Here is a 25118-nt window from a genome sequence, read left to right on the forward strand (position 1 = left end):
CAGAGGAAAATAGAAAAAAGAACCAAAAGCCATCCGTCATCAATTCATGAAGTCGTGTTCTTGTCGGCGAGGACCATCTTGTCGAGAATCTTGTGCACGCCCTTGGTCAGCCCGCGGCCCTCGTCGATATCGTCCGCAATCTTGCGCGCGCGGTCAATGAGCACGCCGACGACCTGCTTGGTATACTCGAAGCTCCCCGTGCTCTCCATGCGCGCGACGGCGAAGCGCTTGACCTCGACGTCGTTTGTCTTCTGCCCGAGGATGTTGATGAGCTGCAGGTTGGACGGGTCGGAGCGGATGCTGTGGATGATGGGGAAACTGAACTTGCCCTCGGTCAGGTCCTCGCACATTCCTTTGTTGTCCGAGTACTCCTTGGACGAGAGGTTCATGTAGTCGTCGCGGATCTGGAAGATGAGGCCCATGAGGTTGACGAGCTCGGAGCAGTCCGTCAGGCTGCGGGACTCGGCCTGCATGAGCTTGATGCCCAGGCGGAAGAGGCCGCCCGTCTTGTTGCCAACCATTTCGAGGTAATCCTCCTCCGTCGGGCAGGTGAGGGTGTCGCGCCAGAAGAGGTCCATGCCCTGGCCGCGGTGAAGGTGGACGAGCTCTTCAGCAAAGATGGAGATTGTCTTTGGGTTCTTGAGGCGCTGGAGCTCCTGGAGGGCGCAGAAGTAAATGTAGTTTGCCGAGTTGATGGTCTGCGCTACGCCAAAGATGTTGTGGGCGACGGGGAGGCCGCGGCGGAGGTAGGACGAGTCTTCCACGTCGTCGATGAGGAGGGAGGCCGTGTGCAGCATACCGACGACGTTTGTAATGACATCGATGCTGGCCTGGGGCACCTCGAGCCAGACGTTAAAGGCCTGGATGAGCTGGGCGCGGAAGTCCTTACCCGGGTGGGCAAAGAGGTAGTCAAAGGGGCCGGTGATGACCTTGTCCTTCTCCTCGGGCCAGGTCTTGCGGGTGAAGTTGAGGTCAGAGGTCGCGTAGCGCGAGGGGTCCGGGGGCGGGGGAGGCTGCATCGTGAGGGTGAAGGAGGTGGCTTGGTTGGTCCCCAGGGAAGGGCGGCGAGACCGGTGAGAAGAGTGTGAGAGCGAGTGCTTGTGGGCGTGGGTTTGGCCGTGACCGTTGTTGGTATTGGTGTGGTAGTTGGCGCGGGAGAGCCAGTCGGTCTCGGGAACGGTACGGAGGGGCCCTTTGGAGGTCGCGGGCATGGGCGCGGCCGCGTGGGCGGAGAGGGAGACGGGAGCGGCGGCGGCGGCGGAGTGGTGGCCGATGGAGGATTTGCGCGAGGGGATAACGTTTGGCGGGGAATGGGGAAACGAGGAAGAGGGGTTGTTGGCGGTATTTGTATTCGTAGGGTTTGAAGATTTGTCGGCTGCTTTGTTTGAAGGAGGAGAGGACGACGAGGTCGCCGACGGGTTATTAGGCACCATCGCGAAAGGGAGTCTTCTCCAAGGGACCGGCTGCCAGGGGAAGAAGCGTGGCTTCTTATGGAAGTCTGGTAGGGAGGACCCGGTTAAGGTCTCACCACCAGCACCAGCACCAGCACCAGCTGCAGAAGCTACAGCTGCGGGAGCTCCAGGTGTTGGCTCAAGCTCAACAGAGCTCGCGTGGGCTGGGGATGCGGCGTTGTGGAGCTCTGGCTGGTGGGTTGCGGTAGAATCGGTCAGCTGGCGCCGTTGCTGTAAGCCCGTGTAAACGTCACCACTTGCTCAGCCAAGGTGAGATTCTGCCCGGGGGTGAGGCATAACTCTGTGAGGTAAGGTAGGTTGTGAAATGGTGTGGTGGTGGTATTGGATAGGAGCGGCATTGCGGCAGGCAGTTGATTGCTGCATATGCGAGTGCTTTTCTGCCCGTGTCTGTATTGGTCCGTAGACTATGTGCATGTGCTGTCTTTTTGGCGGGGAACAAAACGAGATGTAGACCGTCATGACTTTCTTGTGAATAGGGCCTTTTCTCCACCCATTGCTGCAAGGGAATAGGCGTAGGCAAGGATGGTGCGCAGACCGGAATAGCAAAGAGGATGAAAGGCCAAGCTAGGTCACTGAACCTTGCTTGGAAAGTCCTTGGTGGGAACGAGATGGATGGTTGTGGCGGGTACCTGAAAAGTCCTAGACAGGCCTGCAGTGGACGATCAAGGAGAAGAAAGTATGGGAGAAAGCAACAAGGCAAAGTGAAGTTGCAGGTGGACAATCACATGTCAATGGAAAGCAGTTTGCGCACCTTGAACATGCAGCAGGAGCAGCAACAGGAGCAACGATGGCAGCTGTGGAAGGTGCTGATGGAGCCTCAATTGCCCAGGGCAGAGCTCAGATCGTTTGCTGGAGCTCTTATCGATTGATGGTGGGGAGATAAGGCGGAAGGCAGTCGGGCTTATGTTGAGGCCGAAGGAAGGAAGACGTCATCCAAATTCGCGGCTGTTCCTTGGGGGGTCGGGATTCCGTCGATGCCGAGCTCCAGAAGGGCGGCCGCGGACTTTGATCCGGGTCGGTGGCCGGAGAGTAAGCGGTGGGAGGAACAGCAGAGTGAAGACAAGGGACCGGATATCTCGGTGTAGTGATGACTCGTCTACCTGAGTCGTTGCTCTCTCGCCTGATTGATGTCGAACGGATGGAATTGGAGCGGAGAAAGGAAAAGGAAGAAGAGCAAACCGGGTGGGTGCTCGAAAAGAGAGAGGTTCGTGCGAAGTCTCCGTCTTAAGAATCGGCCGGAGCACGGAGGAGACACGGACACCACCCACCTCGAGCCAGTGGAACTACCATTTCTTAGGGAGTATTGGGGAAACGGGCTTCTAGAAGAGGACGAGAGCGGGCCACTAACACATCACGGAGTACGGATACACACATAGTACCTTATGTACGGAGTACTGCGTAGACACTAAGTGCTCGGATGTCACCCAGAATCCTCCTGATCTGCGTGCTTGTCGCCCGTCACTCTGTCACCCCTTGACCATGTGCTTCATCCTGCCAGACTAGCTACTGTGACTCGTGAGGCCTAGGTTGTTGCCGTGTGATGGACCGGCTTAAGAGGAAGTGATAGCAACAGGGCAGCAGCAGAGAGGCAGCTCGCCCCAAGTCGGAGCAACTCTAGACACTTGGATGTGCCATCCCCTCGCGTCTTCAGGTTTCATCAGCGTTAAGTGCCGGTCTTAAGCACCCGCAGCGGCTGTGACAGGGCCGGCAGAGAAGTTTACCGTAAACTTGTGCCATTCGACGCCGCCTCTCTGCAGTAGCCAAGACACGCGGCACACCGCACTTCGGGGTCACAGATCAGGGTCGATGTCAAAGCCTCGCTTATTTCCCATACTACTGTGTATCTCTGAACTTCCACAGCCTTGAACCCTGCTCGTTCTCTCCGAGTTCCCATGCATGGAGGATCAGGGAAAGAAAAGGGAGCTCATGCAAGAAGGGAAAACCCAAGATGCTTAGCTTGCCGGCCCGTGCCCCCCAACAATGCCACCCAAAGAGCCAAAAATGCGCCAAACGCAGCCCAATGGCTCCCTGATGTCCCTGATGGGCCCCCCCTGATTGACCCGCTTAGCTAAGAAACGGTCACCAACCTGGCCAATCAGACCCAGAATCTCCCCTTTCGGCAGCGCTACATCCCCATCCCAACATGCTGGATCGACCCGGTTGCCGGGGCAGTAATCGTCCAACGCAACACAAACAACCCGCATTGTCCACCAACATCGTCGCTTTCCACCGTCTGTTGTATCTGGACGCTACCGGGTAGTCGCTCTCATGAATGACCACCTGCGCATGCGCCCTCGCCATTGAACATCTTTTTTATTTTTTGCCTTTTCCACCTCCCTCGATACGATTGTCGCGCAATTGCCATACGCCGCCCTTCTCCAGATCCCTAGAGGACTTGTCCTCGCCAGCCTTTCTTCTTCTCTTTTTCTGTATTAACAATATCCGACGGTGCTGCTGCTGCTGCTTTCCAGACTCGACTTCTGTCTCTATCCTTCCATCCGACACAACAGCATTTCATAGCCACCAAACCATCCACAAGTCGCATCACCGAGAATCGCATCGCATCGTCTCTTTTGTCTTTACCAAATTACGCCCGATACCCACGTCCCCCAACCAAGCCACAAAGTCACCGCCTGCTACAAGAGCTCATTCGCAACATAATACGCAATGGAGAACCTCCTCAGCCTCGCCTTCGACGGCCTCTCTTCCTACGACGGCCCCAAGATCCGCAAGGGCCTGCGCCAAGTCGAGGGTCTCCTCGCCCAAATCTGCCTTTCAGCACCAGCCAAATCGAGATCTCCCACAACGGACGATGATGCGTCCCACAACGGTGGAAAGTCTCTGGCAGACTTGTCAGATGACCCGGCCTTCCGCGAATTCTTCAAGCTGCAAGAAGGATTCGAGTGGAACGTTGCCCTGCGCCTCATCAACACTCTCGACCGCCTGATGGGCAAGGGCACCGACGGACAGAATGACCTCCTCATCCTCAGCTCGTTGGATCTGATCCAGGGCGTCTTATTGCTGCACCCGCCCAGCAAGGCCCTCTTCTCACGGGAGCAGAACATGAACGTACGTTGCCTTTGACTCTTCCACCGTCATTGTCCAGAGCAGAGCACTAATTCCAATCTCGCAACAGCTCCTCCTCGACCTCCTCGAACCCGTAAACTGTCCCGCGATCCAGTCCGCCACCCTCCTCACTCTCGTCACCGCCCTCATTGACACCCCGACAAACACCCGAACCTTTGAGGCCCTCGATGGCCTCCTCACCGTCACCTCCCTCTTCAAATCCCGCTCCACCGCCCGCGAGGTCAAGCTCAAGCTCGTCGAGTTCCTCTACTTTTACCTCATGCCCGAGGTTCCCTCCATCCCCCGCGCCGACGTCCGCGCTTCTGTACCGGCCATCCACCAGCGCAGCCCGAGCAAGCTCGCCGGCGCCTTTGGCAGCGCGGCCTCCACGCCCGCCTCCACTGACTCAGGCCACGGCCGGAGCCGCGCCGGTAGCGAATCTGCCGACACCATGACGACCGAGGAGAAGCAGGAGCTGCTGGGCCGCCACCTGAGCAACGTCGAGGATCTCGTCAGGGACCTGCGGACGTGCACGCCCTTTGGTGGTGTCGTGTGCTAGCTTTCCTCGGCAAGCGAAACTGCTCATGTCCGGTATTTGGTGTTTTCGGGTGCGCATCATTCTAAGGAGTTGTACTCTTGTTCGCGAGCTCTAGTGTCTCCGTCAGTTGCATGGTTCATCTTGTTTGGCGTTCTCGTGGAGGGTACGATTACAGAGGTTTCACACATTTTGGGCGTCGTCATTCATGGAAACGTAGGCGAGGAGTTTTCTTTACCATTTTTTTCTCGTTTGTGGCCAAGGAAGGGGAGTTGCTCATTCCAAAAGTTTCCCTCTATCAGAATCGCATAATACGTATTGTCAAGTTGCGTTCCCTTGCGTATCGTAGAAGCATCAGGAAGAAGAGAAAGAAACGCGCGCATGTCTTTTTGATCGTTTATCAAGCTGTGTATCATTATCGTCGATTATCGTTTATACTCCGATTCACGGGGGTCGTCTCAGAAAGACTCGAGACAGATTATAGAAGACGCCTCACTTTGAACAACACACCTTGCTCTGTCCGTCCATCCCAAGTCCTCCTATCTCTCCCTCTCCCTGTCGGAGGGAGCGGGACCCGGTGACCGATCAAACATGCTCACGCTCGCGACGCTCCTCGGCGTCATCATCGACGGCGTCGGCACGATCGACGAGGGCGGCGCCCCAACGGACACGGGCGAAGCCATCTCGGACCCGTACAACTCGTACCGCCCCTGCGTCGTCTCCTCCTCGGACCCGGGCGTCTGCATCTCCCTCGGGCCCCCTTCACGTCCTTCCTCCGGCACGGAAGTCACGCTGTGGCCGTACCCGTGACCGTAACCGTAGCCGTAGCCTCTCTTCTCACCCCCAGAGTCCCCAATCTCCACGGGCGCGACAACGTCGTTGGGCGAGTGCGCTTGGAGCGGCACGCCCCGCCCTCGACCAGGCGTCCCCGCCCTTCCCCCTCCGGCTCCGGCTCCGGCTCCCGAACCGCTGCCCGGAGACAACCCGGTCTCCTCTGTCTCGGTATACGGCCCCGCAACGGCATCCGGACCAAAGTAATCCTGCGTCGCGCCGCGACTGGGCCCGTTCGGTCGGGACCCGGACGTGACGTCCGATAGAGCCCGTACCCCGCGACCAGGCCTCTCGCTCCCGACGCCAGAGACCCCTCCCCTTCCCGCTCCCGTTCCTCTGCTCCGCCCGCCGCCGCCGCTACGCTCAGACATCGTCGCCGTCCCGGTAACGGTCCCCCTCCGCCGCCTCCTCACGAAACAAAACCACACGAGCGCGCCGGCGAGAGCACACCCCACAACAGCAACGCCGACCCCGATACCCGCCTTCGCTCCGGCCGACAACCCTCCCCCTCCGCTGCCGCCTTCGGGGACGGTGGTATACCCCAAACCCCCCGTCGCCGTCGGGTTCCCCGCCGCGCACCCGGCCGTCCCGCCGACGACGGTGCAGTGCATGAGGTTATCGCAGCACCCCGCCGCCGTGTCGTCGCACGCGTGCTGCGTGGTGGCCGTACACCGCGGGTCAGCGGGCTTCAGTCCCCCCGTGGCAGATGATGTTACGGAAGCGGAGACCGTGCTTATGCAGCGGCCGCCGGAGACGCAGGTCTGGCCGTAGGAGCAGCAGCCGCCGCCGAACTGGAATTCGCAGCGGAAGGCGGAGGGGGAGGGACAGGTGCGGCCGCAGCAGGCTGAGGATGTCGAGAGGGAGGTTGTCAGGAGGGCGGAGGCGGCGCTCGCGGTCCGCGAGACGGTGGCGGTTACGGTTATCGTTGTTGGGCATTGGTAGGCTGTCGCGGGGCAGTTTGAGTCGCAGAGGGAGCCGAGGGGGCAGCACCATGGTGAGTTGTCGGGTTTCACGTAGCAGTAGTTTGTGTTTGCGCAGCAGGTTTCTGGGTGGCCTATGTCGACGCCTGTTTGGGTGTTTTTAGTTTGATGCTCTTGGTGATGAGTGAGACTACTCCCTTCTTCTTCTTCTTCTTCTTCTTCTTCCTCATGCTTCTAGTATGTAGACACTCTTTCGGGGTGATACAAGGTGAGCCCGAAAGTCAAGGGGGGACGTCGAGTGAGGATAATGATAACACTTGGAGGAGGTTCGTACTTACAGGAATGAAAGTTCGGGTTGCATATACCGCCGTCGCGGACAGCGAGCCGCGGTGCGTCGATGAAGAAGCGCGGAACGATACCGGCGCCCTCGACGGCTGGCGACATGTCGACCCCGGCGTATCTCTGTCTGAAGGCCGCATTTGTGCCGGTGGCGGCGGCGGCAGCAGCGGCCAGCGTGAGGATCGCGAGGAGCTTCATCTTGTCTGCTGCTTTCCCATCCCCCAAGAACGGCAACTTTTGATCGGGACAAGAAAGAGCAACGCCGATTGAAGTGTCGAGTTCAATTAGGAAAACATTGCTCTCAATCCACGAGGCTTTTGCGAAGGGGAAGATGAGAAACTTTCCCGCCAGCCTGCCCTTTGGTGGTGGTGGTGGAAGCCTCGGAGGATGGGGGGATCGTGTGTGTGTGTGTAACAACAGCGAGGCAAACCGCGGCTGAAAGGGAAAAGACGAGAAAAAAGCAAGGGACACAGAAACAATGGTAAGCAAACAATTTGAAGAGTGGAGGGGGAAAAGATGACAGTGATTAATGTAGGTAAGATGGCAGCGCACAGAAAAGGCTGCTGCTGCTGCTGCTGCTGCTGCTCCTGCTGCTTCCTGCTGCAGCATGCGCCTAGATGCAGGGTAAAGTAGCATACACCCATCATGGGAAATAGAGGAACATGTAAGCAGAAACCCCATTTCCTCGGCTCGGGGGTTATCCAAAGTCCCTTGTGTTTCCTAACCCTTCCATCTTGCACTCGCGCAACCTGATCTCAGAATGGAAACCCATGAAGAGGAGGACTGTTCAACTAGACCATCCAGCCTCTCTTTCGGTGAAAGGCGTGGAACGAAACCACTCGGTTTCCTCACGAGTACGTCGTTCGGTACTCGACTCGGAAATGCAGAAACGGAGCGCCAAACTTAGGTACTCACTTGCCCCTCTCGATCGCGAGCCGAAAGGATTCCTCGTAATCCGTCATGGGAAATGATTGGTCAGCCTGTTCTCGCTATCCCATCTTCGTTGGTTCGTTCTTGCTGGGCCGCTGGGTTGCATATCGGGAGACCACCACCACCACCACCACCACCACCACCATCCACGGGCCGGCATCCCCTGTCCCTCGTGGCGACGCAGAACATAGGTATACCTAGCGGCTAGCTTCTCCAAGATTCGCGAGGATGATGGATTCCAGGGAGACTCTTCCAGAGCGTAAGAACTCGGCCAGTATTTTTGCTGCAAGGGAGAGAGAGAGAGAGAGAGATCGCGGTGGATGTGAAGGTATTCTCCCACTTTGTGAACTCCCCTCGCAGGCTGCTTTCTAGTGTGAACAGTACCTGCGTGCTCCTATTTGCAATCAATCGCCACGCGAATGGACAATGCGATTGGTAAGGGAAACTAGCATGAGAGATCCCCAATAGTCTGGACACCAGCATCAAGGAGAGTCGTATAGGCGCCCCTCCTAGAGCTAGTCGAAGACTAACGAACTAAGTCAAATGTGCTTCGACTTCTTCCTCCGCAAGAGGGACACGAAACTCGACTGAAGAGGACAAGAGCGATCAAAGTCGAGGGATGAGGTTGACCGACGCCTGTGGCTATCAAATATCGAGAAAATAAATAAACGATCGGACAGAAAAAAGTCAAGAATCCAAAGCGGAGTTCCTCAGGCCCGGCCCGCCCGGTCAAGAACACCCCCTTCCCGACGACGGAGTGACGGCCCCAAGCGCCAGGAGAAACAAAGAAAGCCCGCCGGGCGCGGCGGGCCTCGACGACACACGCCCGCTAACGTTAGCGCCCGAAACCCCCACAATGCAGAAGCGGCAGAATCCCGAGGCCACAGGCGGTCAAGCCACAGAGAACCGAACCCCACCAAACGAATCTACCTTTACCCCTCCACCCACCTCCTCCCCCTCGGATCGAACTTTCTCATTTTTGAAGATATTCCCAAACGACCAAAAAAAACCAAACCCAGACACCCCTTCCGCCTACGCCTCCCGACACGCACCACCACAACTTCATATGAACCCTGTATCGAATCAATAAAAGAACAAGAGGGGAACAAAAAAACAAAGAGGACAGAAAGGAACACAGCAAACTGCCGAAAAACAATTCGAACACCACCCGCCATCCCGATAATCCTCCCATCACACACCACACACAATGACAACAATACCACCACCAGAGGGCGCGGGCGCGGGCGCATTCCCCCTTCCCCTCCTCCTAACCCACCAAACCTCGACCCCGCCAACCCTAATAACCCAAGGCGCAGAAGCCCGCCTCTACCACACAACCCACCTCTCCCCCTCCCGCCCGGCAGCCCTCAAATACCGCCCGCCCAAACCCTACCGCCACCCGACCCTCGACGCCCGCCTGACCCGCTCCCGCATCCTCGCCGAAGCCCGCGTCCTCGCAAAGTGCCGCCGCGAGGGTTGTCCCGTCCCCGCGCTCTACGCCCTCGACGAGGTGGCGGGTTGGCTGATGCTGGAATGGATCCCCGGCGCGCCGGTGAGGGTGAGGATCAACGAGTGGCTCGGGGAGAGGAGGACAACGGCAGCGATACCAGGAGAAGGAGAAGAAACACCAGAAGGAGAGACGGGGGGCTCAGACGCGACAGCACCAGCACCAGCACCACCAGCACCCAAAAAGGACCCGACAGGCATCAAAAACCTCATGCGCAGAATGGGCACAGCAATAGGCCAAATGCACAAAATCGGCATCGTCCACGGCGACCTAACAACGTCAAACATGATGCTCCGCCCCCCGAAATCGTCAGACACAAACGAGAACAACAACGACCCCCTCGACGGCCGAGTCTTCATCATCGACTTTGGCCTCGCGAGCCAAAGCACCTCGGACGAGGACCGCGCCGTCGACCTCTACGTCCTCGAGCGCGCCTTCGGCAGCACCCACCCGCGCGCGGAGGCCTACTTCCAGGACGTCCTCGACGCCTACCGCGACTCGTACAAGCAGGCGCCCGTGACGCTCAAGAAGCTCGAGGACGTGAGGATGAGGGGCCGCAAGAGGAGCATGATTGGTTAGTTAGGGGGACTGGGTATGGCGTTGTTTGGAAACATTTCGAATCCATCTACTTGCGGAGAGGATGGCGAACACATGCACCTACAACAACAAGCTTGCGGAGATTAAAATCAAAAGCAATGTGAGACACATGACGGCACGGAAAAGAAAGTCGAATCAAATTGATACCCATGGAGTATTTCGGCGTGTTTGGCCGTTTCTACTTGATTCGCTACGTCTTCATCCGTCTCCCACCGTGTACATAGCCTGTACTTTGTTCAGTCCATCATATTGGTCCTGAGAGGTGCATTCTGTCTCGATGCCATCTATAATTGCCCCAAAACTTTGATAAAGCCCCCATCCCCATAAAAAAAAACCCCCCTACGCCAGGTATAAAGTAATAATGCCGTGTGATATAAAACGCCGTGTCATGCTATTATTAGTCGATTTCCATAACGACTTTCGAGACCCAGCTCATTGTGTGTGTGAGCGTTTTTGTCGAGACGCAATATCGGCCGTGACGCGCAAGCATTTGCCCCCAATCTGCTCTATTCCTGCTTCACGAGACACTTTGTCTCAAACCACTTTGCAAATCGCACTGTCGGGATATCAAACAAGCGCCAGAAAACATCGGCGGCCCAAATGACCGCAGGAATGCAGCCGCAAGATCCCAAAACGAATCCGGCATTGTACCACCAGCCCTCGAGGCCGGTGATGGCGTACGCACGTCTCTCAATCATGTAGCCAACGGTGTGCATGACTGGTCCGTGCATGAGGTAAAGTGCGTAGCTGATCTTGCCGAGATACTGGATGGGAGCGAGGTTGAAGAAGCTCTTCCATCTAGGAGAGTGGCCGACGCAAAGAACGAAAATGACAGCTCCGATAGACTGCCAGAATCTGTATCCTTCCTCCGTCCACCACTTGGGAATGAACGTGCAGAGCCAAACCCAACCAGGAGTGATTTCGTAGTTGATGTCAGGCTGGCACATGAAGTAGATGGCAAGAATGCTGAGCATTGCCCAGAAGAAGCCCTTAAGTCGGCTCCCCTGGGGAGCGGCGGCGCTATTCGAAGGAAGGACCGAGGGCTGCGGCACAGGCGTGTTGTTGCCCATGATCTGATCGTATTCCGCCAGCATCATGCCAAAGTAGAACAGCAGCAGCTCCCAACGGTTGTTTCGGTACGTGAAGGCGATGATTCCCGAGAGGAAGAGGAGGCGGAGTCCGGACCGTACGCGAGCCAAGCCGATCAGGGTGATGAACAGGTACATGGAACAGCGGAACTCGACCGGAATCGTCCACAGGTGCACATCATATGCTAAGAATAGTATTAGCAAACCTCAACACACAAATCCTCCAAAACCACTTACATGTGCTGCCACCAAAGCGCTCCCAGCCAAACACGTGGACAAAGTTGAACATGCTCCAGACCCAGTCGTAAAACTGCTCCGAGAAGGTGTCCAGCGGCTTTGGGTGAGGCTCCATAACGTTCTTGTGGAAAGCCCGATCAATGGCAAAGTCTCTGGTCCATTCGTATACTCCAAACTGAAGCAGGAGCATGATGCAAAAGGTCGAGATGGCAGTCGGCATGTACAATCTGATGAATCGACGGAATATCAAAGACGTCGTCGTCACGGAGAATTCCTCCATGTTTCCGGCCCTAGCAAGCTTGATCGGCTTCATGGAAAGAGCGTAGCCGGAAATTACAAAGAACAGGCAGACCGCTGGCGGACCTTGGTAGAAGAGTCGGAAGAAGGGCATCTTGAGAATGTGGTAGTTCTTTTCTGATGAGCCCCAGCCTTCGGCAATGATGAAGGCTTGGTAAAAGTAGTGGCAGAAGAAGACGAATAGCGCTGCTAAGCCTCTCATGCCGTCGAGATGTGATGTCGGAAACAGCTTGTCGGTTCGGCCTCGTTCTCTGGTGAATCGGCTCTGGACGAAGCTGGGTAGCAGGAAGATGAGGCCGCGGATGACGGTAACCCTCCATGGTATGGCCCGCGTGTAGCCAACTACACCCCGGGCGACGGTCGACCATCGTGGTATCGCAAAACGGACTTCGAGGTCGGCCCTACCGCTCTCGCTCTCGACGTCGGACAACGTCTTCTCGTCTAGGAGTCCCATACCCTCCTCGTGTGAAAGGGACACTTTTGAAGCAGCGTATCCGTTCATTGTCCTGCAATGCAACCGGCGAGCGGGTGGATTTTGGTGTTGGTTGGGTGGGTATAAGGGAGGCTCTCGTGGCCGGAAGGCAGGCAGGTAGGAGGTACAGTATCAAGCAAGCACGGCTTGAACAGGACAGGGCCAGAAGGAATCAAGTAGGAGAAGAAGGGGAAGGTGGAAGAGGGGATGAGGCGGTTTTGATCCGGAAGGCCCTTGTTATTAAGACGATCTGGATCTGCAGAAGGGAGGGGCGAAAGGAGAGTGACGGTCGGCAAGGGCAGGTAAATGTAATTGGGAGCAGACACAGAACAGACAGGGCCTGTGAGAAAGGATGTTTCCCGAGGAGGATGTACCGCCGCTGGCTCAGGCTGGCTGGGAAGCGTGGGTGTTGCTGGGTGCTGCTGGATGCGGCTGGGCGTGTGTCTTGTCTCGTCTCGTCAACGAGCCCGTGACCTTGACCTTGACCTTGTTGATGGGACCTGGGCTTAAGCAGGATCTTTGGGGGGGAAGGGGATCCAAGACCTGGGATACCTCCGCGACGTAGCAAAGGCGTGGGCCTTTGAGAAGAGGGAATGTGGAGAATGGGTACAGGAACAACAGAGGGAAAGAAAGAGATTGGTAACCGTGAAAGAATGAGAGTAAACAGGTCAAAACGGAAAAGAAAAGGGTCCGGCTGGGCTGAGGTGAGAACGACACGTTGGAAAGCTCAGCGCATAAACGATTCGAGGTTCCCGGTCTGGCAATAAGAGGAGCAGGACGGGTTGGTATCCGTAGGATGTGCCAATGTGGGGTTGATGCCAGGCGGCTGTGACCTCAGAAGTTAAGAAAGAGGTGACTTTCGAGGCGAGCAGAGTTGGGAGAGAGCGTCAGTGGTGTGGGTAGATGGGGGCCTGTTTCAGGGTTGTGCAAGAGTGGGAAAAGGTTCAAGTGTGGCAGCTATGACGGGTTTGGGAAGGGATGCACCATGGGAAAAGACCAGGCAGGTGCAGAGTGCAGTGTGCAGAGTACAAAGGTATCCGTAAATAGGTAGAGAAGGTGCATTCAAAAGCCTCGTGTTATCTCTGTTCCTGTTCAGTCTTCCATGTGTTTCTTGGTGTCCGTAACGGAAGGTTACGTTTATCTTGTGTTTGTGTGTTTGGTGTTTTCGCCTCGGACGGCAAGAGAGACAAAAGAAAGGGTGGAAGGTGGGATACACCCAAGAAACTCTTTCCTTTCTTGATGTTGAGTTTAGAGGGCCCTTGGGACCATCGAGGAAGGGACGAGGGAATGGGAAGGAAGGCACCTGCCCACTTCCAGTCTGTTCGTTCCTGTCTTGTCTTGTCTGACACGGGAAAGGCAAGAATGACGGGACTAATAAACTGTAATTTTGGATTGATGGATGGGAAGGGAAGGCAACACCAAGTCACAAGTCAACACCACCACCGCGGGCAAGAGAGGGAAAAAAGTCAGAGGCTCGTGGGTTCGAACCAAACGAAGGATGTGGAAAGGACCCAGCCGAGGCGCAGATGTCAAGCAAGTCAGGAGCGCCGCTGACTGTGCACCAACAACCTCAGGCTTTTTCTGCTTCTCTGATGATCGGATTTCCTCTCGACGCGGTGCGTGGTGTGTGTGAGTGTGGTAGGTGACCAGACTCGAATGATGAGCACGGTCGCCGAACGGTCCAATGAGCTACATGCAAAAGAAGGGATGAAACGATGGAAGTAAGCCGCTCGCGACAACGTACGAAGAATGACCGAGGCGAAGTTGGCTGATAGAGAGAACAGAGTACCGAGTATGAGTACCGAGTATGTGTGTCTAAACTAAGGTACCCAACGGTGAGACGGAGAGTAAAATTGAGAAGGGGGTGGGAGGGAATTCGGGAAGAAACAAAATAGCCTCTATTCCAATCCAATTCAGATTGTTAATTCGACGAGGCTAGAAACGGCAGGTACAACGTTCTTCTTTGCAACGGGTACCTAGGTTTGGGAGCACTTGGTAGCGTTGCCTTCCCGTATGCCAGTCTGCAGATAGATAGATGGCTTGGAAACTTGCAAGTAAAGTTATCGCTTCCAAGAAACATTGGGTCCAGTCGCGGAGACTGGGGCAACTTGGGGCGGGAGATGGAAACGGGGCCGCGTGGTTTCACACTTATATGAAATATCGAAGCACGTCCAAAGAAAGTGGGATAGACTCCAAGAGATGGGCGGGCGGCCGGTAGACCAAAATAAGCAAGGACTGCTCACAAGAATAAAGGGGAAACAAAACGATAAACGATGAGCCTACGAGCCCCGGGAACATCATTTGAATGAAGCGAGACGAAGCAAGACAATGCTGGGAATGCAGCATCGGCAGATCTAATCTGTTTGTTGACTTTGCAATGCGCACTTACCGTAGAAACTCGAGCACTTCAAACTTGCGTTAGCCCGTGCTAACCCTGCTAGCTTCCCATACCAAACCTTTTCGGGCAGTTAATTATATTCGATTATATAATCGATTATACCGTATATAGAAGGTAGTAAGTAATTATTTTCTATTTTTTACTCTTACTTAACTACCCACTTCGTCCTACTTCTACTTACCTCTAGCTCTTACTTAGGCTAATAGCTTAGCGATTAACTTAGCTACTTACTACGGCTTACTATTACTTATACTTCTATTAATTATATTACTAATTTAATTACTAATTATACTATTAATTATACCTCTAATTATACCTTTATTACGGGCCTTATTAAATACTTATAATACCCTTATAACGGGCCCTTATTAAAAAAAGTACGAATATAATAAAAGAGCTAATTATATTTTTAATAACTAAGCGCTACGGGCCTACTCCTACTCCTATTAAAAACCGAAAATATATATTATAAAGTTACTTAGTTAAATAGCGCCCTTATTACTATACTTACTAAACTAAAATTAACCTCTTTATATTTTTTAAGTATTATTATATTAAAAAGACTAACGAGGAGGTAGTCTACTTATTATAGCTATATTAAGATAAGACTAAGTTATTAAGAATATATAAACGTCCTATATACTAAGAAGCCGTAGATTAGTTTAAGTCCCTCGAGGTACGGTTATTACTTAGTATTAAAACTACGAGTTAATTATTAATTAGTCCTCTAATTATGCCTACTACTTATAGTAATTAAAGCTTAAAATAGCGCTCTATAGCGTTTTTTATTAATAATAAAATAAAAGAAAGCTCGTTAGTATTAATTAGTTTAAAAAAAACGCTAAGCGGATTTTTATTAAGTAGAATCTGAATAATAAATATATAAGAGATTAGGCTATAAGTACTTAACTAGCAAGGCTATAATATAAGTATAGGTATATTATAAGACTAAAGCTTATAGAGTCCTTTATAAGGGCTCTGCTTTTTAAAAAGTTCTTTTATAAAAAGATCCGTATACCGGTTGCTAAGTTATTAGCGTCTTATTACTAACCGTATCCTAAATTTATTATAATTACTCCCCCTTTACGTAACTTTAGTCCCTAAAGTTATTATATAATATCTTTTTTTAACGCTAATAATAAAGCTATTAACGTCGTTATTCGTAATAGATTCCGTAAGGCGTTAATAATATCCTTTTTTACCTAAAAATAAAGCATTACTCCTATCTCTTTATTTAACGGATGCTTTGTTATTATTATTTAGTAATAGCGCGCCGACTAGTTATTAAGTTAGTAGTATATATTCGTAATAAAGTATTCTAACTATTATAATATATAAGAGCCCGCTTAACCTCGCGGTTATTATTATTACTAGGCTATTAATTATAGTAAAAGATTTTTCGTCCGTTACTAGTTACGTATTTACTTTTTCTTCTTTCTTTCTATTTAGCGACCGTTTTGCGAATTCTTTTTTATATAATTATATTTTTCTTTTTATAATATTCTAATTCCGTATCGTTTCTTAATTACGACTCTCTTATTATACTATTACTAAGTATTTACCGAAATGTTTACTATTTTGCGTATTTAGGATATACTTAATATAGAGTATAATTTTAAAAAGGGCTTTTGCGGTTTTTATAGCGGTGCTCTTTATATACGCTACTTAGCTAGTTTATATTACGATATTAACGAGCTTATTTATATTACTAGCGCTCACGTCGCTAAGTATATTATTTATTAAATTAATAAGAAGAAGTGTTCTACTATAAGTTATCGAGTCCTTACTAATCCGTTATTAAAATATTAGCTAACGATGTTTCTTAGGTTCCCGAGGAGCTATATAGCGCTACTTAGTTTACTTAGAATACCCTTATAAAGTTTTATAATACCGAGGAGTAGGGTAGCCTTAACTTTTGTAAGCGCGGCCGCGTTTTTTATACTTTTAGTTATATTACTAGTGCGTAAGAGAAAGTAGCTACTTATATCGCTAACCCGTTAGTAGGTAATAAGGCAAAAAAAGTCTATTTTAAATAAGCTACTCTTTAGGAGCTTATTACTAACCGCGAGTATTTAAACTTATTAATTTTAATTATAATAAGTCGTTAGTAATCGTTTAGCGAATTTTTTTTTTACTAACTTAGATTTCTTTTCTTAGGCTAGTATTTTTAATATTAATAATAAGACTAAGATTGTCTCTTACTTTAGTTACCTTTAGTTAGCTTATTTTTATAATAATAGCCGTGCGACCGCTTTACGAAATAACTTTAACACTCTAGCTTAGTATTATAAGGAGACTCCTAAGGGCGTTACTATTATATATATTTAAGAGTTTCTTATTTTCTTTACCTTTTACAAACGCGTTACTAAGTTCTTAGTAAATAAGGTACCTATTTATATTATTACTATATATAGCGCTACCCCTATTTCCCGCGGTCCCGAGACTTAGACTTTTATTAAAAAGCGTACTTTTATTATTAACTATGTTCTTAATAATAATAACGAGCGGGACGACTTTAGGTTTAAGTTTAATAAGTCTTAGTGCGAGAATACTAAATCTAAGGAGCTCGGTAATAACTTAGAGAATTTTTTTTTTTAGCGTTATAATAAGCGCTACTATTTTAATATTAATAACTTACTAACCCCTACTTATAACGCTCTTTTTAGTATAAACGAGGGTACCCTAGTCCTTAGTTATATTATTTTAGATCTCGATAAGGTTAGTATTACGCTCCTCTCGCTCTAAATAAAAGCTCTATAACGGCTCGACGAGGCTATTACTTATATTAAGGTTAAAGCCGTAAGTCGTAATAAGTAGTTCGACGTTATTAAGTTCTTTGCGAATATTAATATTACTAAGGTCCCTTAGCTCGACTAAGATTATGAGAGCGTTACTTCGGATAACGTCCCCCGTCCCCGACCCGTTACTAATAATAATAGCGTTACGGCCCCTACTTTACTTCTTACTCTACCTCTTATTATAGCTCCCGTTATACCTCTTATTATAGCTCCCGTTATGCCTCCTATTATAGCTCCTATTATGTTTTTTATTATAGCTTTTAATAGTAACTAGGTAGCGAACGTTTTACGAACTGCTATTATTAATATATATAATACTCTGCGCGATTTCGACTACCTCCCTTTTACTTATTATAATATTAATAAAGTTAACGGCCTTATTCTAAGTAGTTAGCTAAGTATACGTACGAAGCCTCCCCGCTTCTTACTTACTAAGCGGACTACTATCGCTAATTATTAAACTTTAGAAATATATACTAGAGCTATTATTATTATTATTAATATTACGTAGGTTATTCCCCTTACGTAGCTAGATCTTAGCGATCTCTTAGTAACGTATTACTAAGAGTTATAATATTATATTTTTTTTTAAGGATTGCGCTAGGCTAGATAAAAAGGGTTTTATAGTATATTATTAATTAACTTATTTTCGGCGACCTTTTATTACGAACTTAACGTTTATTATCCTATTTTATATATGCTCTTTTTTTATAGCGTTCGAATTTATTAACTACTTCCGCTACCCCTTTAAAATATTTAATAGGCTCTTATATATTATATTTAATAAACTACTTAGTTTATTTAACGAGATATCGTGAGTTTCCTCCCTCGCTTTATATTGCGACGATTTTTTTAACTTTCTAAACGTTTTACTTATTTTTTAACTCTAGGAGATTCGCCGTTTAGTCGCCGACTATTCGGCGATTTTTTTATAGCTTAAGCTAGGAAACTAGGAAAATATTATATATTTTCTAATATTGCTCTAGTAGATATATTCGGTAAGCCTATTTCCTTACCCTTTTGGCTATTGCTATTTTAATATATTTCGGCGCTAGTTTATTATTTTTAAATCGTATATTTTTTGTTAATAGGCCGACGACCTCTTTACGATTAAACTCTTTTAGGACATGTTTTTTATTATAATAAGCTACTTAGCTTTTAGAGGCTTATGCCTACGCTCGCGTAGCCTAGGCCCTAATTTCCCTAATTTTTTAGACCTTTTCCTAAACTCCCTAGACTATAGCTTTATAATTAAGTATATATTTAATATACTTAGGGTAGTAGCCGTATAGTACTATATACGGGGATACTTTTATAATAAAGTATTAATTATTATTATATATAAACTTAGCCTCTTTTAACTACGCTACTTACCTATTTAGCGAGCCCTTAGTATAGATCTTTAAATACTTTTTTAATATTTAATAGGTTCGCTCTATTTAGCCGTCTATTTATAAGTAATACGCAGTAGATAGTTAGTAACGTATTACCCGTTCTTTAGCGAACTCTTTTTAAAATGCGCTTATAAAGAGCTTATCTTTATCCGTAATAATACTTTTAAACATAGCGAACTTATATTCGACCTCTTAATATAGGATGCTTATTATTTATACTATATTAAGTATCTTAACGGTAGATAAGAACTTTATAAACTTTGTTATATAATAAATAATAATTACGATACTATTATACTTTATACCGTTACTACGAGCGCTCGGTAATAGCCCCGTAATAAAGTCTATAAATATTTCTTAGAATAGGTATAAGGGTAGTAGTAATAACTATAGCTACCCGTACGGCTTATATTTTAGGGTTATAACTCCTAAATAATATTTATAGTTCTTAACGTATTCTTAAATATCTTGTTAGATATTTTCTTAGTAGAACTTTTTTTAGATTAGCTCGAGAGTTTTCGTAGCTCTTATATAACTTACTTTATAATCGTCGTAGTATTAATAAAGGATCTTTATTTAAAGAGATTTTATTTAAAAAATAATAAGTCTTTTTTTAAAAAATAGTATACCCTATTCGTCGAGCGAATATGCTCTTAGCTCGCTAGCCGTAGCGCGAACTCTTATTAATTATAATATATAAAACTCGTTTTTAGCTTATAATCCTTTAACGAGCTCTTTAGTCTTTAATAAGAGATAAGAAGCGAATACTATTTTACCCTTTATAAGCTCTTTTATAACGGGGCGTAAGATATACTATTTTAATATAATAACCCTAGCTCTATCTAACTCCTCTTTATCCTTACTAAACCGTTAATAAGCGTTTACCAATAACTCTCTTACTTTTTTACCTCGAGTCGTTATAATAGTAACTATTATTATTTTATTAGTACGCCCTATAATATATTATTAATATAAGGGAGAGGATTCCCTATTCCTAGAGCTAGTTAATATCTAGCCGGGATTGCGAAGGGAGGCCTTAACTATTTAAACATATACTTTAGTAATATTATTTTATTTTTTTAAGCTAATTATCTTTCGTTAAACGTCGGGCGGTAGTTTATTAATAAAACGTAGCTTCTAGGCTAGTATAGGGAGGACGTCTTTATAAAGTACTTCCCCTTTTATATAGTCTAGCTTTTTAAATAAACCGTCCGCTAGGTTCGTTTTCTTTAGCTAGTGTTCTAAGTTAAAGTTAAATACTAATAGTTTATATACTTACTTTATGAGCCTTTTCCGAAGGTCCCGCGCTAGTACGCCGATTACTTTTTTAAGTACTTAGTAGTTTATTAGGATTATAAACTTTTATAAAAGGCCCTAGAGGTAATAAGCCTAGTACTCTAGCCCTTTTATTATAGCGAGTAGTTCTTATTAGCCCGTGGCCTATTGCTACTCCGTGTCTATAAGTTTTTACGATTAATAAGCGATAGGTTACTATTTTTTATTAGCCTACTACGATAAGATTATTATAATAGCTTTAATTAAAGCGTCGGTTTTTACTTATATAATACGTTATGGGTTTTAGTACGTAAGTATAGTTACTGAGATAAAAGCGACCTTTAGCTAATTAAACACCTCGTTTACTTCCTTAGTTTATTAGAAGTCCCTTATTTACCCCTTTTTTATTTTTAGTAATATTATTATCGGTATAACGATGCCCGAGTATTTAGTAATAAACTTCTAATAGAAGTTATAGAACCCTAAGAATACTTAGATATCCCTAATAGACTCTAGCGCTTTTTAGTTAGCGATCGTTCGCACTTATAACGAGTTAATTTCGATTCCTTCTAATATAATAATATAACTTAGGAACTCGACCCTTTTTTAATAAAATAAGTACTTTAATAGTTTAGTAAAAAGCCTATATAAACGCAGACGTCGGAGGACCTTTTTAATATCCTCCGTATACTACTCCTTTATTATTAAGTAGATTATTAAATCGTCTATATATACTATATAATAAGTATTTAGTAGGTCGGCGAGCGCTTAGTAAATATATACTTAGAACGTCGCGGGTGCGTTCGTTAGCCCGAAAGGTATAATAGTATACTTAAAGTAATTATATTAGCTCCGGAACGCTGTTTTTTATTAGTCTTCTTTTTTAATTTAGATATAGTAGTAAGTATCCTTAATATCTATTTTTAAGATCTATTTCGCTCCGCGAAGCCTATTTAGGAGCTTGCTAATAAGTAGTAGTAGGTATCGATTTTTTATAGTTACCTTATTTAGCCCGCAGTAGTTTATATAGAGGCGTAGCGTACTATCTTTTTTTAGTACGAAGAGGATCGGTGCCCTAGTTTTATTAACTAAAGGTATAATACGACCGTTCGCTAGGTTCTTAGTAATATACGCGCGAAGCTTATTAAGTTATTTCTTACTTAACGGATAAATAAGACTATATAATAGTTTAGTACTTAGAACTAAGTCGATAGAGTGTTTTACCCTGCTATATAATTGCGGTCCTTTTATTAATTACTTATCGAACGTCTCTATTTTTAATTAGAGTTCTAGCGGTAGACCCCTTCGTAGTTTAGTTTCCGTTACCCCCGCGATGCTTTTTATAATAACGATATATAATATATACGCCCTTTTATAATTCTTAACGATATTACGAGCTATTACCTTTAGTTCGGTAACCGAGATAGGCTCGTACGACTATATATTCGTCGCTATATTAATATAAATGCCCTCTTAGCCTATTAATAATTACGATAATAGGAGGTTTACTATTTTTTTATTTTTATTAACTACGGCGAATAGTTACCGAATCTTCCTTAGCTACTTATAGTAGTTAATAAAGAAGAGCGTTAATTAGTAAGCTTTCCCCTAGCCTACGGCTTTACCCTAGAAGTCCTTTAATAAGGGAGCTATAGTAATAGCCGGGGTTAACCCTAAGTAAGTTATAAGCCTAGTACTAATAATATCTATTTCGGAGTATATATTTATATTAATTTTTACTAGCCTTTTAGTAATACTTCGCAGAACTATTACCCTACCCTTCGTAATTATTCTTATTAGTACTTTTTTAATACTTAGTATAAGCGTATTAGGTATATTACTTATACTTACTCGTTTTTTAATAAGTCGACCTTTATAACTCTTAGCTCGGTAGTAACCCGTTAGACGGTTACTAACGTTAGTTTCGATCGGGGGTACGTCGGCTTATCGTTACCCCTACTTCTTAACTTATTTTTTTAGTACTTATTAAATATATAGCCTATTTTATTATACGTAAAGTATTTAATATTACTATTATAACGCTTTTACGATAGCTCGGTACGAGTACTCTTATTATACGGCTTTTATAATATTATTCTTAGCGAGTCCTTAAAGCCTAGCCCCTTAAAGCTCTCTTTACTTTTTTTTTTATAAAAGGGGGATATTTAATACGGTTGTTCTAATAACGGATATAGCCTTTTTTTACCGTTCTTTTATAACTAGTTACCGCCCTTTTACTAATTTAACGACTATAGTTTATTAGCCTCGTAGGCTATATTGCGTACTTTTTTAATTAAGACCTTATAACGAATTAAATCGTCCTATAGTTAAGATAGTAGTCTAAAAAAGAACTAGTATACTTCTACTTTCGAATTTTTTATATCTTTTATACTTAGGTTATAATAGATCGCTAATTATTTAGTAAGGAACTAGGTAGAGGTCTGGCCCTCTTTTAGCCTCTTCGTCCTTAGCTCTTTATAATATTCCCGTTCCTAAGTCTCGGGGTCTACGTATTATTAGTAAATAAACGCTAAGAAGTCGCCCTAGGAGAGGGGATCCTAGAGGCTCTTCTTATAATTATATTATTACGTTTATAGTAATGGGGATATTTTAGATAGGGCCTATTCGATATGCTATTTTATAGTACTTTTTATACAAAGCTTATTACTTACTTTTATAGTAATAATCTAGTTTGCTACCTAGGTACTTATGGACTCTTTTTTAATTAGTTTATAATTATAAAAAGGAGGCTTTTTATATTCTCGTTAACTTAAACGCGTTACCGGCCGCTCGGTAAGCTATTAAATAAGCTCTTCGTATTAACGCCGTTTTTAGTTTCGATCTTTAACTATTATTTTTATTATTTTATAAAAGTAGGTTATTATTAGGCTTATAGAGTCTACTAAACTAGCTATTTTAGTATTACTTACGCTTTTATACGCGCCTTAACTTCGTACGTTTAGCGATTAGTCGCTAATAAACGCCCTATTTATAACGGATAGGGTCTTTAGGGTATTAACGGGGTAACTAGCCCGTAAAAGTAATCTATCCCGATTATCTTTTTTATTTAGCTCTTCCGTAAACGCTAGTATTTAAGTAGGACTCGCCCTATAATAAGCTCGTTCTCTTAGATAGAATAGGGTCGAGTAGTCGACTCTAAATAGCTATAACTCGTTAATATTAATAGCTCTTTACTAACGGCTAGGCGTCGTTTTGTTAACGTTCCGTTCGTTTCCGTAATTTATTATTACTTATATTAGTTACTCTATAAAAATAAAAGCTTTAGAATTATAAAAGATTAGGCTATAAGTACTTAATTAGCGAGGCTATAATATAAGTATAAGTATATTATAAAACTAAAACTTATAGAGTCCTTTATAAGGGCTTTGCTTTTTAAAAAGTTCTTTTATAATAAGATCCGTATACTAGTCGCTAAGTTATTGGCGTCTTATCGCTGGCCGTATCCCAAATTTATTATAAAATATCTTTTTACTTTTTCTTTTAGTTAGTTTCGTAGCTTCTAAAATCGTATATAAATTACCTAACGTTAACTTATTAAATAAGTAACTAAGTTACTCTCTAAGTACTTTAAAATTATTAATAGCTTTCTTTTTTTTATTTAACGAGTTAACTAAATAGCCCTAGCGATAATAAAGCGGTTTAACCTTGGAGATATACTCGGGAGTCTAGCTCGTCGATTTCTTAACTTATAAATTCTTAACCTTAATAAGACCTTAGTTCTTTTTAAATACTTAGATAGTTATATATATAATAACGTCGGGGCTAAAACCGTAATTAATAAGAGTAACTATAATAGTTAGGGTAAGTAATAAGCTATATTAATACTCTATATTTTTATTAATAGTATATAACGAATTAAACTAAAAATAATATTCTATAATAAGCTTATAAAAAAAGGGGGTTAATTATAGAAAAAAGAGGGCCTATTATATATAAAAGGAGTAATAATTAAGTTTAATAAAACGGCCTATAATAATAAGTACTTATTTAAAAAATAAATTAAAAAGGAATTAATAGCGCTAACTAAGGGAGATAAGTATTTATTAATTATAAATATCGTTTTTTTTTATAAAATAGATTCTATTTTAGCGCTATTACGTTAGTACTATATTATACCCTACTTTATATTACTAAGGACTACTTCCCTCCTCTAACCTCTTAATACCGTAATTAATAAGCCCTTTAAGTAGTAACTTTTAAAAATAGCCGATACTTACGTATTTAATAAGGAAGAAAAAGTACTAAATAAATAAGAGGAGCTTAAATAAGAGATAGGTATAAAAAAATAATAGTTATTAAAATAGTCGAAATAGTAGCTATTAAATTAGCTTATGAGAAGGGCTTAATAGTTAGCTAGGCCTTCTTATAGTATAAAATATCTATTTAGCCCGATAGTAGCTAGGTTAATAAGATCTAGATTAAAAACGTACTTACTAAGGCTATTAATTATACTAAATAAGAGCTTTTTAATATAAAAACCTATATTAAATAAGAGACGCTATAAGAAGAGATTCTAAACTTTACTATTTTAAATAACGGGTTAAAATATATTTTTATAGTAAAAAAAGTCCGTAATAGTATTAATAAGTAGTATATTAACCCGATAATCTAACTACTATATAAATAGGGGCCCGTTAGTAATAATAAGCTAGGGGATAGTTAGGGGCTTTTAGTTACTTACGTACGATAGCTTCTAATTAATACTTTTACTATTTTTACTAATTTAATAAAAAAAGCTTAAAACTAATAAAAAAGCTAAAATAATTATTAAATTAGATTAATTATAGGTCTAGCTTTAACGGCGAGCTCTTATTAGCTAGATCGATCGGAATATTAGCGTATATTAAAAATAAGTAGCGGCTATAATTAACTACTTTAGGTAGTATTACGGTTCTACTAGAGCGCTAGTAGGGTTGGCACGGGCTAACGCAAGTTTGAAGT

General features: G+C 45.3%; 7 protein-coding genes across 7 annotated transcripts; 4 read left to right on the forward strand and 3 right to left on the reverse strand.

The window, feature by feature from the left end:
• Window positions 1-44: 44 nt before the first annotated feature.
• CLUP02_10297 (polyprenyl synthetase) lies at window positions 45-1810 on the reverse strand (the record flags this gene model as incomplete). The annotated part of the gene is made up of 2 exons (XM_049289273.1): window positions 45-1643; window positions 1706-1810. The coding sequence occupies 2 exons, from the start codon at window positions 1808-1810 to the stop codon at window positions 45-47; spliced, it is 1704 nt and encodes a 567-aa protein (XP_049146418.1).
• Window positions 1811-1835: 25 nt separating this feature from the next.
• Window positions 1836-2341, forward strand: CLUP02_10298 (uncharacterized protein; the record flags this gene model as incomplete). Its single annotated transcript, XM_049289274.1, has 2 exons — window positions 1836-1886; window positions 1949-2341. 2 exons carry the CDS (start codon window positions 1836-1838, stop codon window positions 2339-2341), a joined length of 444 nt encoding a protein of 147 aa, XP_049146419.1.
• Window positions 2342-4139: 1798 nt separating this feature from the next.
• On the forward strand, window positions 4140-5097 carry CLUP02_10299 (cell division control protein 14; the record flags this gene model as incomplete). The annotated part of the gene is made up of 2 exons (XM_049289275.1): window positions 4140-4541; window positions 4609-5097. The coding sequence occupies 2 exons, from the start codon at window positions 4140-4142 to the stop codon at window positions 5095-5097; spliced, it is 891 nt and encodes a 296-aa protein (XP_049146420.1).
• Window positions 5098-5612: 515 nt separating this feature from the next.
• CLUP02_10300 (uncharacterized protein) lies at window positions 5613-7807 on the reverse strand (the record flags this gene model as incomplete). The annotated part of the gene is made up of 3 exons (XM_049289276.1): window positions 5613-6995; window positions 7074-7520; window positions 7655-7807. The coding sequence occupies 3 exons, from the start codon at window positions 7805-7807 to the stop codon at window positions 5613-5615; spliced, it is 1983 nt and encodes a 660-aa protein (XP_049146421.1).
• A 116-nt stretch (window positions 7808-7923) lies between these two features.
• CLUP02_10301 (uncharacterized protein) lies at window positions 7924-9183 on the forward strand (the record flags this gene model as incomplete). The annotated part of the gene is made up of 7 exons (XM_049289277.1): window positions 7924-8017; window positions 8143-8258; window positions 8285-8352; window positions 8454-8528; window positions 8562-8611; window positions 8695-8731; window positions 8781-9183. 7 exons carry the CDS (start codon window positions 7924-7926, stop codon window positions 9181-9183), a joined length of 843 nt encoding a protein of 280 aa, XP_049146422.1.
• A 117-nt stretch (window positions 9184-9300) lies between these two features.
• Window positions 9301-10179, forward strand: CLUP02_10302 (serine/threonine-protein kinase BUD32; the record flags this gene model as incomplete). The annotated part of the gene is made up of 1 exon (XM_049289278.1): window positions 9301-10179. The coding sequence occupies one exon, from the start codon at window positions 9301-9303 to the stop codon at window positions 10177-10179; it is 879 nt and encodes a 292-aa protein (XP_049146423.1).
• A 524-nt stretch (window positions 10180-10703) lies between these two features.
• Window positions 10704-12321, reverse strand: CLUP02_10303 (acyltransferase; the record flags this gene model as incomplete). Its single annotated transcript, XM_049289279.1, has 2 exons — window positions 10704-11470; window positions 11523-12321. 2 exons carry the CDS (start codon window positions 12319-12321, stop codon window positions 10704-10706), a joined length of 1566 nt encoding a protein of 521 aa, XP_049146424.1.
• Between the last annotated feature and the right edge of the window lie 12797 nt (window positions 12322-25118).

Source organism: Colletotrichum lupini, chromosome 5, assembly GCF_023278565.1.
Source record: "Colletotrichum lupini chromosome 5, complete sequence".
Taxonomy (NCBI): domain Eukaryota; kingdom Fungi; phylum Ascomycota; class Sordariomycetes; order Glomerellales; family Glomerellaceae; genus Colletotrichum; species Colletotrichum lupini.